General features: G+C 43.6%; 1 protein-coding gene across 2 annotated transcripts in view; it reads left to right on the forward strand.

Moving 5' to 3' along the window:
* Positions 1–15,210, forward strand: part of FBXL4 (F-box and leucine rich repeat protein 4) — a 140,447-nt gene extending 125,237 nt beyond the window's left edge. For both annotated transcript variants that reach the window (XM_029595388.1, XM_029595389.1), the window contains exon 8: positions 5,779–15,210. In XM_029595388.1, the coding sequence (XP_029451248.1) occupies positions 5,779–5,942 (164 nt within the window). In that variant the 3' untranslated portion in view covers positions 5,943–15,210. The remainder of the gene's footprint in view (positions 1–5,778) is intronic.
* Positions 15,211–15,658: the final 448 nt, after the last annotated feature.

Raw genomic sequence — 15,658 nt, forward strand, 5'->3', positions numbered from 1 at the left:
TGGGCCACCATGAATGGTAACCTTGTATGTACATAGAAGATAATTTTAACAGGGAATTCCGTAGGTAAAAAGCATTTTACTCCTACAAAAATTTCCCACCCTGTATATATGGATGAAATTATGTACTTTGTTCCATTGCACTTACTTTAGCTCCATTATAATGCTGGTGTCCCTGGCATGGAAACCATACACATTTTGGCTTTTCAAAACTATGCATGTAGTCTTGGTCTGGAAAAAACATCTGCAGGGAAAAACAGATGCAAAAGCCTATGGATACTTTCCCCTAAAGTAACTTTTCCTTTTGAAAAATGGTGCAAAGACATTGGATAAAAAGTCCCTGGGATCTTTGCAAGAATGCAGACAGTTTGAAAATTGCCCCCCATAAAGGGTAGCTAGAGGATGTTTGCCAGCTCTTAAACACAAGGCACGGATTAACACTATCTGAAGCTTTTAGCTGCTGAATCTACCTTGATTTTCAAGGCTTTAACACTCAAAGCTTAGTTTTAAATTTAGCTCCTGCCTTTTCATTGATAGCTCAAGATGAGTTACATTCAGGTATTTCACTGTCCCCAGAAGACTTACAATCTAAGAGCCTAGTTTACTAAGACTTTTCTCAGAGGACAAGCAGGATGATAGTCCTCACACATGGGTGACAGATTGATCCCGATGCGGAAAACCTATGTCAAAGTTTCTAGAAATTTTGACTAGGTACACTAAGCATGCCCTATACCACGCATCCACGCAGGGTCCCTTTTCAGTCTTTTTTTTCCACTGAGCTGTCAGCATCATGGTTGGATTGAGCTCTAAAACTTTTAGCTTTTTGCCTCGTAGAAAACTTTTTTTTTTTTGCGGTTTTTCGCTATCCCTCTTCAAACGTCCGTTGCTGGGTCCCTCTCAGTACCTCCCTGTAAAGTCCCCAGTCAGGGTTTTCAACATTCAAGTAAGTTTCCTTTCGCATTCAGTTCCCCCCATGGTGGCGGTGCCTCAGAGCCCATCTTCCAACGACGCCCGCCACCCTTGTCCATATTTTTCCCCGTTATGGCCGTGTCTGGCTTCCAATGCCCCCTAGTGCCCGAGGATCATGTCTATCACTGATCCTCATGATGTTTGCATCCTCCCTAATTAGACAGTAATGAGATGTGAATGTGTGGAGAGAACTCCTCATCGCAGCCTTGCAGATCTCCTCCATGGGAACTTCTCACAAGTGAGCAACTGACACTGCCATGGCTCTGACAGAATGAGCCTTGACATGACCCCCAAGATGAAGCCCCACCTGAGCATAACAGAAGGAGATGCAATCTGCTAGCCAATTGGATATTGTCCGTTTGGCAACAGCAATGCCCAACTTAGTCCTGTCAAAAGAAACAAAAAATTGGGTGGACTATCTTTGGGCTTCTGTCTGTTCCAGGTAGAAGGCTAAGTCTCACTTGCAGTCCAAATTGTGCAGTGCTCATTTGCATTGCTGTGAATGGGGCCTCGGAAAGAAAATTGGCAGGATGATTGACTGGTTAAGAAGGAAATCCATCACAAGCTTAGGCAGGAACTTAGGGTGCATACGCAAGACCATCCTGTCATGATAGAATTTAATATAAGGTGGATAAGTCACTAAGACCTGGAACTCGCTGATCCTGTGCGCTGAAATGACCGCCACCAAAAATATGACCTTCCAGGTCAGGTACTTCAGGTCACAGGTGTGCAGTGACTCAAAAGGAGCTTTCATCAGCTGAGCCAATACCATGCTGAAGTCCCAAGACTAATTGGGAGGCCTTAGGGGAGGTTTCAATTGAAGTAGGCCACACATGAAATATACAACTATAGGCTGTACAGAGATGGGCGTACCATGTACACCTTGGTGGTATGTGCCAATTGCACTCAGATGAACTCTAACGGAGTTGTTTTTTAAGCCAGACAGGTGCAGAATGTAGTCGAGCAGTTTTTGTGTGACTCATGAGTGAGGACTCTAACATCTTCAGGTCGAAGGAGTCCGAAGCATTGGCATAAGCGGGACAGTCTGTTTTGTAGAGGTTCCCGGTGGATAGGGGCGCCAGAGACCAACCGTTGTCTATCTTCTCCGGGCCAAGGATGTCATGTTCATCATCCTTGACATTGGTACCAGGGAAAGACCGGGATGAGAATTGTGGGAAGACCAAAAAGCATCGGCATCAGTCACCATCGATGTACTGGGTTGCACCGGCTTTTGCTGTGATGCCCCTGAAGCAGTCCCTTAGCGAGGAGTGCCAACCCTCCATCTGCCCAGGGTCCACAACAGTCTCCACTGGTCTTGGTGCCAGTTGCTGATCCCCCATCACGGGTCCAAGGAAGATCTGGCTATCCCTCCTGGCTCCCAGTTGGTGTTAGTATCGCAGTGTTTGAGGAGGAGCTGTAGCATCCAGTCCAGCTGGCGATGGAGCGGGCACTGCAGGGCTTCAGTCCCGCGCACCGACATCTCATACCACTTCTGGAGAAGCTCAGCCTGCTCATCAGTGCCTTACCAACCCAGCTGGCGTCTGTTCTTGGGTCACATCTGTGCCCGGTGGGACACAGAGGCTTCCCCCTACCGATTATGGTGGTCGTTGCTGGTTCCTCCATCAAGGCTGGCGGAGACATTGAGGCTGATAGGGACTACCAGCCTCTCTGCCTGCATCTCTAAACATCGGTGCTTGCATCTCTAGATGTCAGCTGAGCACCTAGGGCCCCATTACTTATGGTGTACAGTGAGGATGAGGCCCTTACAATCCCTGGGGAGATGATCAGACAGAATCCTCCTCAGAGGATTCAGATGGTCTCCCATCAGATCCTTCTCCAGAGGAATAGAGGGAAGTCCCCGCCTGAGGACTTGACCTTCACAGGGTTGTCAGGGTGATGGTGGAGACCATCCCATTCCAGCTTTTAACTGAAGAAGACACCAGGCACAAAATGCTTGAGGTTCTTCAGTTCATAGAGCCTCCTACACGAAATCCTTATGGAGTTGCTGCTGAGGATTTGGGAACACCCCCCTCACAATGCCTCCCATGAATAGGAAGGAGTTTACCTCATCCAAAAGACTGCCTGATTCAATAAGCGTCAGCTGCCCCCCCAATCATTGGTCAAGTCCACTCTCGAGGGTCAAGCACTCTCGGACCCACTCCTCTGCGCCCCCGGGGAAGGACCACAGAGCATCAGACGCTCTTGGTAAGAAGGTGTTCCAAGGTGCCATGCTTATTGCCCGTATCACTGCCTACTAGCTGTACATGAGCCAATACTTGTGGCACATCTGGAAGCAGGTGCAGCTGCACAAGGGTTTGGAGTGTGGAAAACACTAGGTCCGTGCGACCTATGATGTTTTCAAAATAGCATTGAGAGTGTCTGTAGCAGGAATCAACACCCACAGACTCCATGGTGTAGATGGTACGCCCATCTCTGTATGTTTCATGCATGGCCTGCTTCAATTGAAGCCTCCCCTAAGGCCTCCTGCTGAGACTTGGGACCGCAGCATGGTATTGGCTCAGCTGATGAAAGCTCCTTTTGAGCCACTGCGCACCTGTGACCTGAAGTACCTGACCTGGAGTGTCATATTTTTTGTGGCGTTCACTTCAGCGAGCAGGATCAACGAGCTCCAGGTCTTAGTGACTTATCCATGTATACTAAGTTCTGGTTTGACAGGATGGTCTTGCATATGCACCCTAAGTTCCTGCCTAAGGTGGTGATGGATTTCCATCTTAACCAGTCAATCATCCTGCCAATCTTTTTTTCCCAGGCCCCATTTGCACCAAGGCGAACAAGCACTGCACAATTTGGATTGCAAGCAAGACTTAGCCTTCTACCTGGAGCGCACAGAAGCCCATACACCGTCCGCCCAACATTTTGTTTCTTTTGACAGGACTAGGTTGGGTGTTGCCATTGCCAAATAGACAATATCCAATTTGCTAGCAGATTGCATCTCCTTCTGTTATGCCCAGGCAGGGCTGCATCTTGGGGATCGTGTCAAGGCTCATTCTGTCAGAGCCATGGCAGCATCGGTGGCCCACTTGTGAGCAGTTCCCGTGGAGGAGATCTGCAAGGCTGCAACGTGGAGTTCTCTCCACACATTCACATCTCATTACTGTCTGGGTTGGGACGGCCGACACAACAGTAGGTTCGTCTAGTCTGTCCTCCGGAATATGTTTGAGGTGTAGAATCCAGCTCTCCCAACCCTAGGGCATGTTTGGGTTCAGGCTTTCTTTCCCCTGTTACCAATAGCACTGTTGTTGTGTCTGTTGGTCCCCTTTTGTGTTGGGGAACAGCCTGTAGCTAGGGCTTCACCTATGTGAGAGGACTAGCATCCTGCCTGTTCTCAGAGAAAGCAGAGTTGCTTACCTGTAACAGGTGTTCTCTGAGGACAGCAGGATGTTAGTCTTCATGAAACCCACCCACCACCCCACAGAATTGGGCTTCTCCTATTTATTTTATTTATCGTAATTCTATGCTTTGAGACTGAGGCGGGGACCCCACGTGGCGCATGGTATAAAGCATGCTCATACGTTTTTCCACATCGGGCTCCATCTGATGATGCCACCCATGTGTAAGGACTAACATCCTTCTATCCTCAGAGAACACCTGTTACAGGTAAGCAACTCTGGTTTCTCCCATTCTGTCTCTCTGGGAAATATGCTTAGGAGGTAATTTCAAAACGTTGTGCATGTAGAAGTTAGCATATACTCATGCAAGTGGCCTGTAATCGCTATTGTATAAAACTACTTTGTTTCGCATGCACATGTACATGCCTAAAAAAGAGGCAATCTAGTGGCATCCTGAGGTGAGGCCAACAGCTGCGTAAGTATCTATTGTAAAAGATAGGCATACATTTGGCAATTTTACACCTGCTAATTATCTTGCGTAATTGATATCAGACTTCTTTAGTGGGTACTATTGGCTGGATGGGAGGTCTGGGTGAACTGGAATGAGTTCAGGCTGAGAACCAGGAGGGTCTCGCAAACTGGTGAAGCAACTGATGAATTTCAATTGCGCACACGTTTTAAAATGTGCCAACTTGTGTGCGTAAGACCTCCTTTATTTTCACACGTAAAATAAAGGCGCACACATTTGTAAAGTAGGCAGGAAAAGTATGCACGTTCAGTGTGTTGAATGTGTTTGCAGTGGAAGCCTACTTACACACATATATTCTGGGGTAAAGATATGCATATTGTAGTTTTTGTTATCTGTTGTGTGTGTTTTTTGTTGTATCCCGCCCTGAATGCAGGAAGGGTGGGTAACAAATGTTTTTAAGTAAATGATATGCGTGGGTTATAAAATATTATTGTAGATCCACATGCATACATGCGTAATTGTTTGAAAGTTGTCCTTCCTGTAAATGAGGCCCTAGGTTTTTACCCAAGGCAATGGAGGATGAAGTGATTTGCTCATAGCCACAAGGCGCCTCGGTGAGATTTGAGCCCTGGCTTCCCTGGTTCGTAGCCCGCTACTCTAACCACTAGGCTACTCCTCCCACACTAAACCTTAAAATCTCTGAAATGAAGTAAACTTTAAAGCAGAAATGCTGCATACTCTTTGCATACACTCCTTCTTATCAACAAATAGGAGCTGAAATCAAAATAATTGCGCGGTGCATGTTTTTGTTACCTGTCCTCAGAAAAAGGGGGTTGGGGGAGCTTTCAGTTCTTGTTCTTCCCTTCAGTTCCTGCTTTCTAGCAGATGACACTTTGTAGAAGTTTAGTTTTGTGAGACCTGAGCCTTTTATCTTCCTGGCAGCTGTTGCTGTCATGGCACTCGCTCACCATGTTTTCTTTTCATTATCCGCAGGCACAAGGATGGTGAGCCCCGAGTCCTTACGGAAACTGTTGCAGTCTTGTAAAGAGCTGGTTCTTCTGGATGTGTCCTTCTGTTCTCAGATCGATAACCGAGTCGTCCAGGAGCTGAACACGGACTTCCCTCATGTGGCCATAAAAAAAAGTTTCACTCAGTGACCCTCTGCACTCATCCGGACCTTGTGGACACACTCCCCCCCCCCCCCCCCCCCCCTGTGTATTTGTGGTAAAGACGTTATGCATAAAGCTATATTTGAAGCCAATGCCACTCCTGAAAAGGATTAGAGCAATGAAAATATGCACTTAATTGGTCCCTTCATGAAATGGGGGAGGAGTTGTGTCACACCTTGATCACGCTTTTGCCAGAATTCCACCAATTTTTTTTTTATTTTTTTTTTGTGGGATGGGAGTAAAGTTAATGAACTAGAGTGTGTTGCCCTGACATTACAGTCTCTTTCCCATTATTCATTTTGCAAATGCATTACTAGAAGAGTTTGCTTTTTCCTTTTGAGATCTAGTGTAGAACATTTTTTTAAATAGTTCTGATCATGTGCAGTTTTGTGTGTTTTATTTCCTTGCTTCCAGCTGCAGTTGAAAGGAAAGGTTTATTTTTCCAATCTGCCTGCTGCTGATTTACATTAGAAGGAGTAGGTAAAAGGAGCAGTATCTCAGGGTTTTCAGCTCCTTTGAGGCCTCCTGCTTTCTAATTAGTGCTGGATCGAATGGAACAGCCTTCTGCTTTCAGATACCACTGGGGACTTACAACTCTGGGCTTTAGTTGGTAATTTATCCTAGTCCCAATGTCTTCTTAGTGAAGTCAAAGTTTGCCTTGATGCATGAATACCATGATAATAGTAATGCTGGATTTATTATTATTTTTTTTTTATAAACTTAACCATACATTTTCCTTTCCACCTTTTAGCTAAAACAAAGTGTAGTGTCAAACCTGGGATTTTGAGCTGTGAACTGAAGACAGTCCCCTCGTGGCCTTTTGGTTGAGACTGAATGTTTTTGGATATGGATGGTTTAACACTCCCCCATCCACCACACATCCACAATGCCAAAGCAAAAGGATGAAACCTGCAAGAAAAAAATTGCCTTTATATTTTCTCTTATGTATAAGTTCCTGCTGTAGTGGACAAGTTGATATCCTAGGCCAAGCACTATCCATGTATCAAAACTGTGCCCTTGTCCTCTTGGGCATGGGAGGCCCTAAGAGTTGAGAGGAGAAGAAAAATACAATTATGTGATAAGCACAGACCTTTAAGGTCTTCAGGTGTGCAGTCATTTATTTAAATACATTAAAAGTGTCTAATCGCTTTAAAGCATTCAAAATAGATCACTACTGGAATTTTTCACAATGCAAAGACCATTTCCCATAGCAACAGGTCTGATTCCTCCTCCGATCCTTCGGGGCTCATCACCACCTCTGATAAGAGAAACCTCTTGGTAATCAATTCATGCCACATCAGGTTCAGGCTGAATTTCCCACCACCTGTACCATGCTTATGTCCCAATACTAGAAAAACAGAACGAGAAACCAATGACAGGCAAGAACCACTAACTAGTAAACATCTGTCTTCCATAATTTACAAAGTAAGGTACCAGTTTTCAGGTACCAGGACCAGCTTGCAGAGAGTGACTGCTGGGTTCTTTTAATCAGTTAATTAGTCCTATTTGTTTCTATGCTCGGTTTTCTCTCAAGTCTCTGATTGGGCATATGCATAAGTATAAAGTGATGGTAATTAAGGATTGGTGTCTCGCTGTAGCTTTGAGAAATTCATGAAAAGTGTACACTTCCTTGAATGTTTTGCATTTTGTTGTGCCTGTGCTTCCAAAGTGCATGCATTTAAATGAGGGTTTTTTTTCACTCATCAATACACCGTACTCCACTCCTGTCAGAGCCAAAAATATTTTTACTGGGGGACAAAGCATATGCATATGCCAAAAACTGAAATCGAACAGTCTCCACCCACCTGAGTCAGTACTGGCTGGGAGCACCTTTGGCAGCAATTACAGCTGAGAAGCTCCTTAGGGGAGCATTGATGGACAGCAGTTTTCAAGACAATGCCACAGATTTTCAATTAGAGTGAAGTCAGGACCTTTACCTTTTTGTTCCTTAGCCACCTCCACTATAGCTTTGACTGTGGTGCTTCGGGTCATTAGAACATAAGTTGCCTTACTAGGTCAGACCGAAGGTCCATCGAGCCCAGCATTCCTGTTTCCAACAGTGGCCAATCCAGGGTACAAGTACCTGGCAAACACCCGAACAGTAAATAAACCCTGTGCTACTAATGCTGGTAATAAACAATGGCTATTCCATAGACCTCTCATGATTTTATAGACCTCTGTCATATCCCCTTCAGCCGTCTCTTCTCCAAGCTGAAGAGCCCTAGCCTCCTTAGCCTTTCCTCGTAGGGGAGCTGTGGTCACCCTTCTCCTAACTTTATCATTGTCATGCTGAAAAGTGAACTTCTGTCCGTTTTCAGCTTTTTTGAAGTGAGCGGCAGGTTTCCTCAAGGATCTTTCTATACTTTTCTCCATTCATCGTCCCTTCCATCCTGACATGTGTCCCAGTTCCTGCTAATGGGAAACCTTCCAGTAATGTGATGCTGCCACCACCATGCTTCATAGTAGGGATAGTGTTCTCTGTGTAATGGACTGTTTTGGGTTTGTGGCAAATGTAACACTTTTGCATTCAGGCCAAAACGTTCTATTTTTCATGTCTTCAGACCCCACAACTTTCTGCCCTGTGACTACAGTATCCCCTAATTGTTCCTTTGAATAATTTAAATGGGATTCAAGGTGGGCTTTCTTGAGTAATAGTTTCCTTCTTGCCACCCTACTATACAGGCCAGATTCGTGGCGAACTTTGAAAGAGCTACAGGCTTCCGTGGCCAAGACTTTTCAAAGCTGCCACTGGCCTCTTGGTTACCTCCCTGATCAGTCCTCTAGTTTGGAGGAAAGGCCTGATCTAAGCAAGGTCTTGGCAGTGCTGTAACCTTCCACTCTAGTAATCATCTTGACCAAACTCGAGGGCTATTCAAGGACTTTGTCATTTGTTTCCATCTATCCCCAGATCTATGCCTTTCCGCAACTTTGTCCAGGAATTGTTTTGAAATGCACTACCCAGCAGATGGAACAACATGTGAATTAATACAGCTAAACAGAGGTGAAGCCAGTTCACTTGATATGTGTGTATTTCAATATGATTAGTTAACGCCAGAGCTTTGAGTATTTAGGATGGCTGAAGAAGCACAAGGTGTGGAATACTTATCCATGTTTTAATTCTGCTTCGTTGTGGGTAGGATGTGTAGATTGGAACAAATACTGTTTTAATGCATTTTACTTCCAAGCTATAAGGCAACGTTACTACTACAACCTATCACTTCTATAGTATTACTCGATGTATGCAGCGCTGTACAGAAGGTGAACATTTTGGATAAGGGTATAGGATTTTCTGTAGCCACTGTATGACCACCTTCTGTGCCTTACTAGAATGTCTATGCTTTGTGATTCTGTGACTAGCATATCAGTAGCTGGGCCCATTTGAGGTCAGTGTTGATAGATATCTGGTATGAAATGTATCTTCAATTGTTAGCTTGGCCAGGGTGAATTTAGGTAGCACAATCTTTGCTTTAAACAATTTTCCAAGGCTATCTAAAGTCTGAGCCTGCCTGAGCAGCCTTTGTTTTCCCAGATGCCTTTGTGCCTTCTCAGTTTGGTTCTGTAAAGCTCTTCATATAGATAGCTGCAAAGCTGTCCAGCTCTTTAGCAAGTCTTAGCAAAATCGGGTCAATGACCTATATGATAATTGCAAACTTTTAGGATAATTTGTTTACGATTAACAAGTGCATTCCTTTAAAAAACAAACAAAAAAAAAACTGTCTACAAACAGTCAATGTAGTGAAAAAAGAATGCAGTTGGCCTCTTAGGCAATTGTATGCAGTCTCCCCTCACTCCAGTATAAAACAAGGGAATGCATAGACATTTCATGGTGCCTAATTTCCTTGTTTGACCACAGGCCCTAACCAATGACAGAGCTGCTCTCAAAATGCTTGATGACATCACAATGTGCTTTGACCTTCCTTAGATTTGAAGTGAACTTATCCTATTTCCTGCAGGAAAAAGAAGCCTGGATTCTTACTGTGCTGGGTGTCAAGGGCACATAAAAAGTGGAAGGAGAGGGGCCATAAGAGCAACAGGGTGCTCTGCTATCTGTGGTGCAGATTTGCAATTGAATGAACACGTTCTTAAAAATGGAAGGGAGGGGGCACAGACACACAGAGAGGATTTTATAAGATCCGTTTCCCTGTAGGATCCAAGGCTAAGCAGTGTCCTTCTAAGCCGTCTCTTTCCCCTCTTTTCAACGGCTATAATCTTCGTGTTCTTCCCATAGTCACAAGACAGCTGCAGTGCACCCAGTGTTTAGAGCGAGGGCGGAGCACTGCCACTTGGCTTCTAGGAAAAATTGCTTGGGATGAGCCCCTGTGAATTTAAAAAGGACTTGGGTCATTTTTAAATTAGTCAGGAATCCCTTTTGCTACTGAAACATATTTGCACTGTGAAAAAGTACAAGATTTCTCTTTGAATATTGAACTGTGCTTTGAAGCGGCTTTTACCATTTTTAGCTGCTTTTGAGGTTGTTAAAAGCTGTAGCCATGTAATAATTTACTTTAAGACCTGTACTACTTGCATATTTTGAATTTGGGCTATGCAGGTTTTTTTTGGGTGGACAAGTACTTGACACCCAGCAAAGCTGTGTCCGTATCTTCCCTGCAGATGTGGTGGGATCAGAGAATTTCAGTCTTCCCTGCCCCACTGTATTAAGAAAAACGCTCCATTGGATAAGAAGGAGAATTGTAGTCCCCATGTCACCAAACTACCCATATCTGACACTCAGTTTCACAGCATATGTAGTGTATCTCTACAACATGGCAGGAACTAGTTTACAATCTGAAATGTGTGCTTTTGATGTTTCTGAATGGTCATACATGACTCGAGGTGAATATACATGAGAGAAAAAGTTTTTGCACAGTGACCTGAAATAGCCAGGCCAAAATGAAGTTAATTTTAATGTGACAGAACATAAGGCTTATAGTTTGCAGGTTATTAACATATTGTTGGCTTTCAGTTACTAAGGGCCACATAACATTATCTTTAATATGAATAAAGTACTGTTGTAAGGTGTATAGTCCCACTTGAAGACCCCTGGTTCTGTGTCCCTTCTGTGGCAGTGACATGCTTGATATCCTCTAGTATATCTTGTTAAAAAAAAAAAAAACAACAATTTTAAAATGAATATTGCAGTAAAATGCAGCACACACATTATTCAGTGCTGTGTCAGTGCTCTCATATGCGTGAATTCGTGTAACGTTTTCTCCCTGGATATTGACTTTGGAATGAGGAAATGACTTGGTATCTTTTTCTTCCCAATTCTTGATTAATAAATAAATAAATAAATAAATAAAAATGAAAGTGCTCCGGAAGAGGGCTGGAGATCAGAGTACTAAGCCATAAATCAAGAAACCTAGCCTAGTAACAATTCCACCTCTGTGAGCGTGGGCAAGGTCACTTTTATCTCCTTGTGTCTCATCTGCCTCAGCTGTGATTGGGATATAATGTCAGCGCCATTCTTCCCTCTCCTCTCTCCTGTTTGAAGACTGTCAAGGGCCATGAATCAGAAGTGTGCTTTCAGGCCACTCGCCCCCAGAGGTGTGTAGGTAACTCTGCATTGCGGTTAGTGTAAAGCATATTGCCTTTGGCTACAAAGCTCTACACAAGGGGTAGGCAACCACGGTCCTCAAGAACCTCAAACCGGCCTGGTTTTCAGGATATCCACCAGGAACGAGAGAAATCTACATGCAATGCATCCATTGCATACAAAATGTATTTCGTGCTTATTCATTGTGGCTATCCTAAAAGCCAGATCTGTTCTTGTGGCACTTGAAGACCCGAATTGCCTACTCCTGTGCTCCCTCAATCTAACTGATGGGGGGTGGAGCTGACGATCCTGGTGCTGTCTTATCTCCAGCTGAAGCTCCAGCTAGCAGACCCTTTTGTTAGGATTTCATAGTTGTTTCCTTTCCTAGTGGGCAGTGAGGTACCTAAAGTTTGAACAGGACAATCAAGCAAGCTGTGTAGCTGAATTGTGTGGCAGTGAGGCCGTTGCTGCTGCTTGGAAGATGGTGCCAGGAACAGAAAGAAGCCGCTGTGTAGATATAGCGGTTCCTCTAGAAAGAGGAAACACGGCGGCAGCAGCAATGAATTTACAGCAGCAAGTCCTGACGAAGGAATTCAGGTTATTCACAGCTCATGCACCTGCAAACTTTTCTAAATACATATTTATAAGAAATGTAGAATTTTTGAAATGTTTGCTTATAAGTAGAAATCCTGAAAAACATTTTTATTTGATTACCGCACTGATTTTTCACAAATGTATTAGTATATAATTTTATTTTAAAAAATGGGGAGGAAAACTAATAGAAAAAATGAATGATTTTAGTTTACAGGGTCTGTGATACAATATAGCGCACAGATTTTTCTAGAACTGCTGCTTTGTATACATCTGGGGCATAAGCTTTGTTCCCCGAGGTGCAAAGCATAAAATCACATCTATGGATTGCAATTGCAAACCCCACCCAAAATCTGGCAAGCAGAGTTTGGAAAGCCGTGATCCAAAATAACTTTGAAATGACGCAGGAAAATCAAGTTGCAGAATCAGAAATTACCCCAGCGCAGTCTGGAGAGACCAGGAATGTGGATGGATTTATCATAACGATTTGAAACTAATTGTAAAAACCATGACGAGAAACGAGAAAATAAATGTGTTTACCTTTAAATAACTTTCTGGGGAATTGCTGTATAGCATTCAGTAAACTTTCTCTCTTACAGCAAGTAAAGTACTGTTAATGTATTTTAAATTAGTATATAGCACCCCCAAAGAACAGGAAGTGCTGTTTCATGTGAGGGGACAAAGGCAACCATGACAGTGTGTACCCTACCCAGTGACGGGACTGGGCATAAACCTACTTATTGTATATATTTTACAATCACAGGAGGCTAGAGATGGGGGAGATGATATTAGGAAAAAAAAGCACTTGCACAAATTGATCTGCAGTTCTTGTTGAATTTTTCTTTTTCATATGAACCTCGAAGTGCATGTGAATTTTGTTAATTTCTTTGTACAGCTATGGATTTTTGCTGTAAACTGTAAATAAGAATTGCATTTTTATTAAGGTTATAATGTACTTTATGCATTTAAAGACTGTGAACATAAAAGGGTTTTCCTCCAGTTACCTGGGACATTAAGGATTGTTTTACATAAGTAGCTATTTATATTTTGAATTGTTCCAAAATGTTGAAAAGGTACAGTATATATTAGCCTCCACAGGCTAGTGCTTAGAATACTGAATATAACTGAATAATGTTTTTGTGTATATTCAAATTTTACTTAACATCTAGCTTCATTAAGGCACCTGTGTAAGCGCCTGAGAAGAGATGAGGCCTGAATAGCGCCATCCTTCAGTCTTAGTTGTATTTCAGATGCTGCCGTTAGTGGACAAAATATTCTTACCATGCCATTTAAAGTTTTGGTGACTGAGCTCTGCAAAACTGTTGCATTTTATTTCCAGTTGTGTGCACAGTAGTTTACAGTCCATGCAGGCAGTGAAAGTGTCTGCCTTGTTTATTTTATTTAGCTCATGGTCACCACCTTATTTATAGGCCAAAACAGTACAGTGCGCTCAGCCGAGTACACTGGTTTACCCACAGCTGGATGCGCAGCTACAGCCCCTCATGCTATAAGGGGATTTGCGCATCCAATGCACAGTGAAACTAATAGCCCTCATCACATGTAAATGCATGTTGATGAGGCTATTAGCTATGCTCCCCAGATGCAAAACAAAAGGTGTGTCAGACCTGCACATTTTTACACTCAGAAATTAATGCTGCTGAGAGCAGGTGTTAATTTCTGAGCAGCCCAAAAGGTTACACAAAAAGTCAAACATACTGCTTTTCCGTACATCCTCCGACTTAATATCGTGGAGATATTAAATCTGAGGAACGAAAAGTTTAAAAGATTTTTAAAGAGTGCCTGTGGTCAGGTTCAGGAAACAGACGCTCAGTTAACGTGCGTCTGTTTTCCAAACCCATGGGTGAACGCCAGTTAGGAAAATGGACGCCGATAAATTCAGCGTCTGTTTTCTCAACCCGCTGACAGCCGACCTAGCCTGGGCACCGAACTAGGGACCCGCAATCGACCCTAGCACCTCCTTGGCAGTGCGACCCCCTAATTTAAATATTGCATGGCGCCCCCAGGAGAGGTGCCTGGGCACATGGTAGCAAAGCGGGCACTGAACACTGTGTGTCAGCTTTTGGTGCACTTTTATTGCATCGGCCCCAGTATGAAGTAGTCAGGGTGGGGTTGTAGAATTTCTGACCCTCCCTCCTTTCTAGAGCTCTGCCCCAGAGCCCTGTCAGCCTGTGTCATCTTTGTCCTTTCTCCCGCAGCTGTCTTTCTAGGTTCCTTATTACCTCTGTGGTATCTGCCTTTCTCGTCTCCTTTCTTCTGGGCAGGATATGGACCCTGCCAAGTACCAACAATAAGAATTACGGAAATGGAGCACTGTGCAGCCACTGGTTTGTGAACAAAAGGGACTAGTGATTCACAATCGGTTTAAAAAAAAAAAATACCCATCAAATATAAAAGTCTCTGCTCTGGTTAAGCCATATGTTAGGCTTGCTCTAGACTCTAGACTATGTATTTAGGGTGAATTGGTGCCTGGGGGCATGTCTCTGGGCAAAGTGAAGAGTGTACGTTGAATGATACTCAAGGCCCAAGGAGATATTTATATCTTAATATTTTTTTGTATGTGCAGAATGTCTTGCTTTTGATAGTTGCTCTTTCAATTCTTCCACTGTTCACCCTGTTCAATAAAGATTTTGTTCATAGGCGCAGAGTGGGGGAAGTCCCTTTTTGAGCAGGCTCATTGGGTGAATTAAGACCAGTGTTTCTTGCTTTCAACAAGTTCTTCCATAAGCAGAACAATTTGCCTCCAGCTAAGCAGTTTGAAATCCATGCAGTTGTTGGGAAGGAGGACAGGATAAATGTAAAATGTGCATGTAGCACTTTAGCCAGAATCATGCCAATACTATTGCACTATCCAATTTGTTGTTAAATAGCTTTAAAAGTCTCAATTCTTCAGCAGTTTGCATATTTATGTTCTCTTGTTAAATAATCCTAGGAAATGTATTTCCTGTATTGCCTTTTTTTTTTTCATTTTGTAAGTTATTTTATAATTCTATGCTGTTTTTATGTCTAATTCCTTTCTGTAACAAGTCATAATTGTGCAGTTGTAACTATTTGTTCAAGATTTATAGCAGTGTCATCCCTGCGAAGAATAAATTGAACCCTGGGTTTCCGTTATGCCGTTGAGTGCTTGCTTTGCCTGTTTCCTCTCTGGAAGGGAAAGGGTATATATGCATGGTAGAAACATTCAGATATCTGGCAGGCTTCCCTAGTGTTCAAGAAGAATCAGCTCCAGGCTGTGGGGGCGAGGAGGCTCAGAAGAAGCACTTCTTTATTGAAGTGTGGCTGCCTGGCCTTCCTAAAGGGAAACTGAGAAGATTCGTAACTAGTTTACACCTCTGCTGTCCAGCGGAAGAGGGAGTAACCAAATCTGTGCCAGAATCCAAGCAGGTTTGCCATAGACAGGGAGGGGGAAAATGGTAAGGGGTCCAGGTCAGGAGAAACAGCAGCAACAGAATGAAGTTTGCAACAACAGCCTGGCAGACCGAACATGGTCACATTCAGGCCACAGCCCACGGCTCAACACACGATTGGATACACGTCCATAACCTCCCGATGTAAAACG

The sequence above is a fragment of the Rhinatrema bivittatum genome, chromosome 3 (genome assembly GCF_901001135.1).
Source record: "Rhinatrema bivittatum chromosome 3, aRhiBiv1.1, whole genome shotgun sequence".
Lineage (NCBI taxonomy): Eukaryota > Metazoa > Chordata > Amphibia > Gymnophiona > Rhinatrematidae > Rhinatrema > Rhinatrema bivittatum.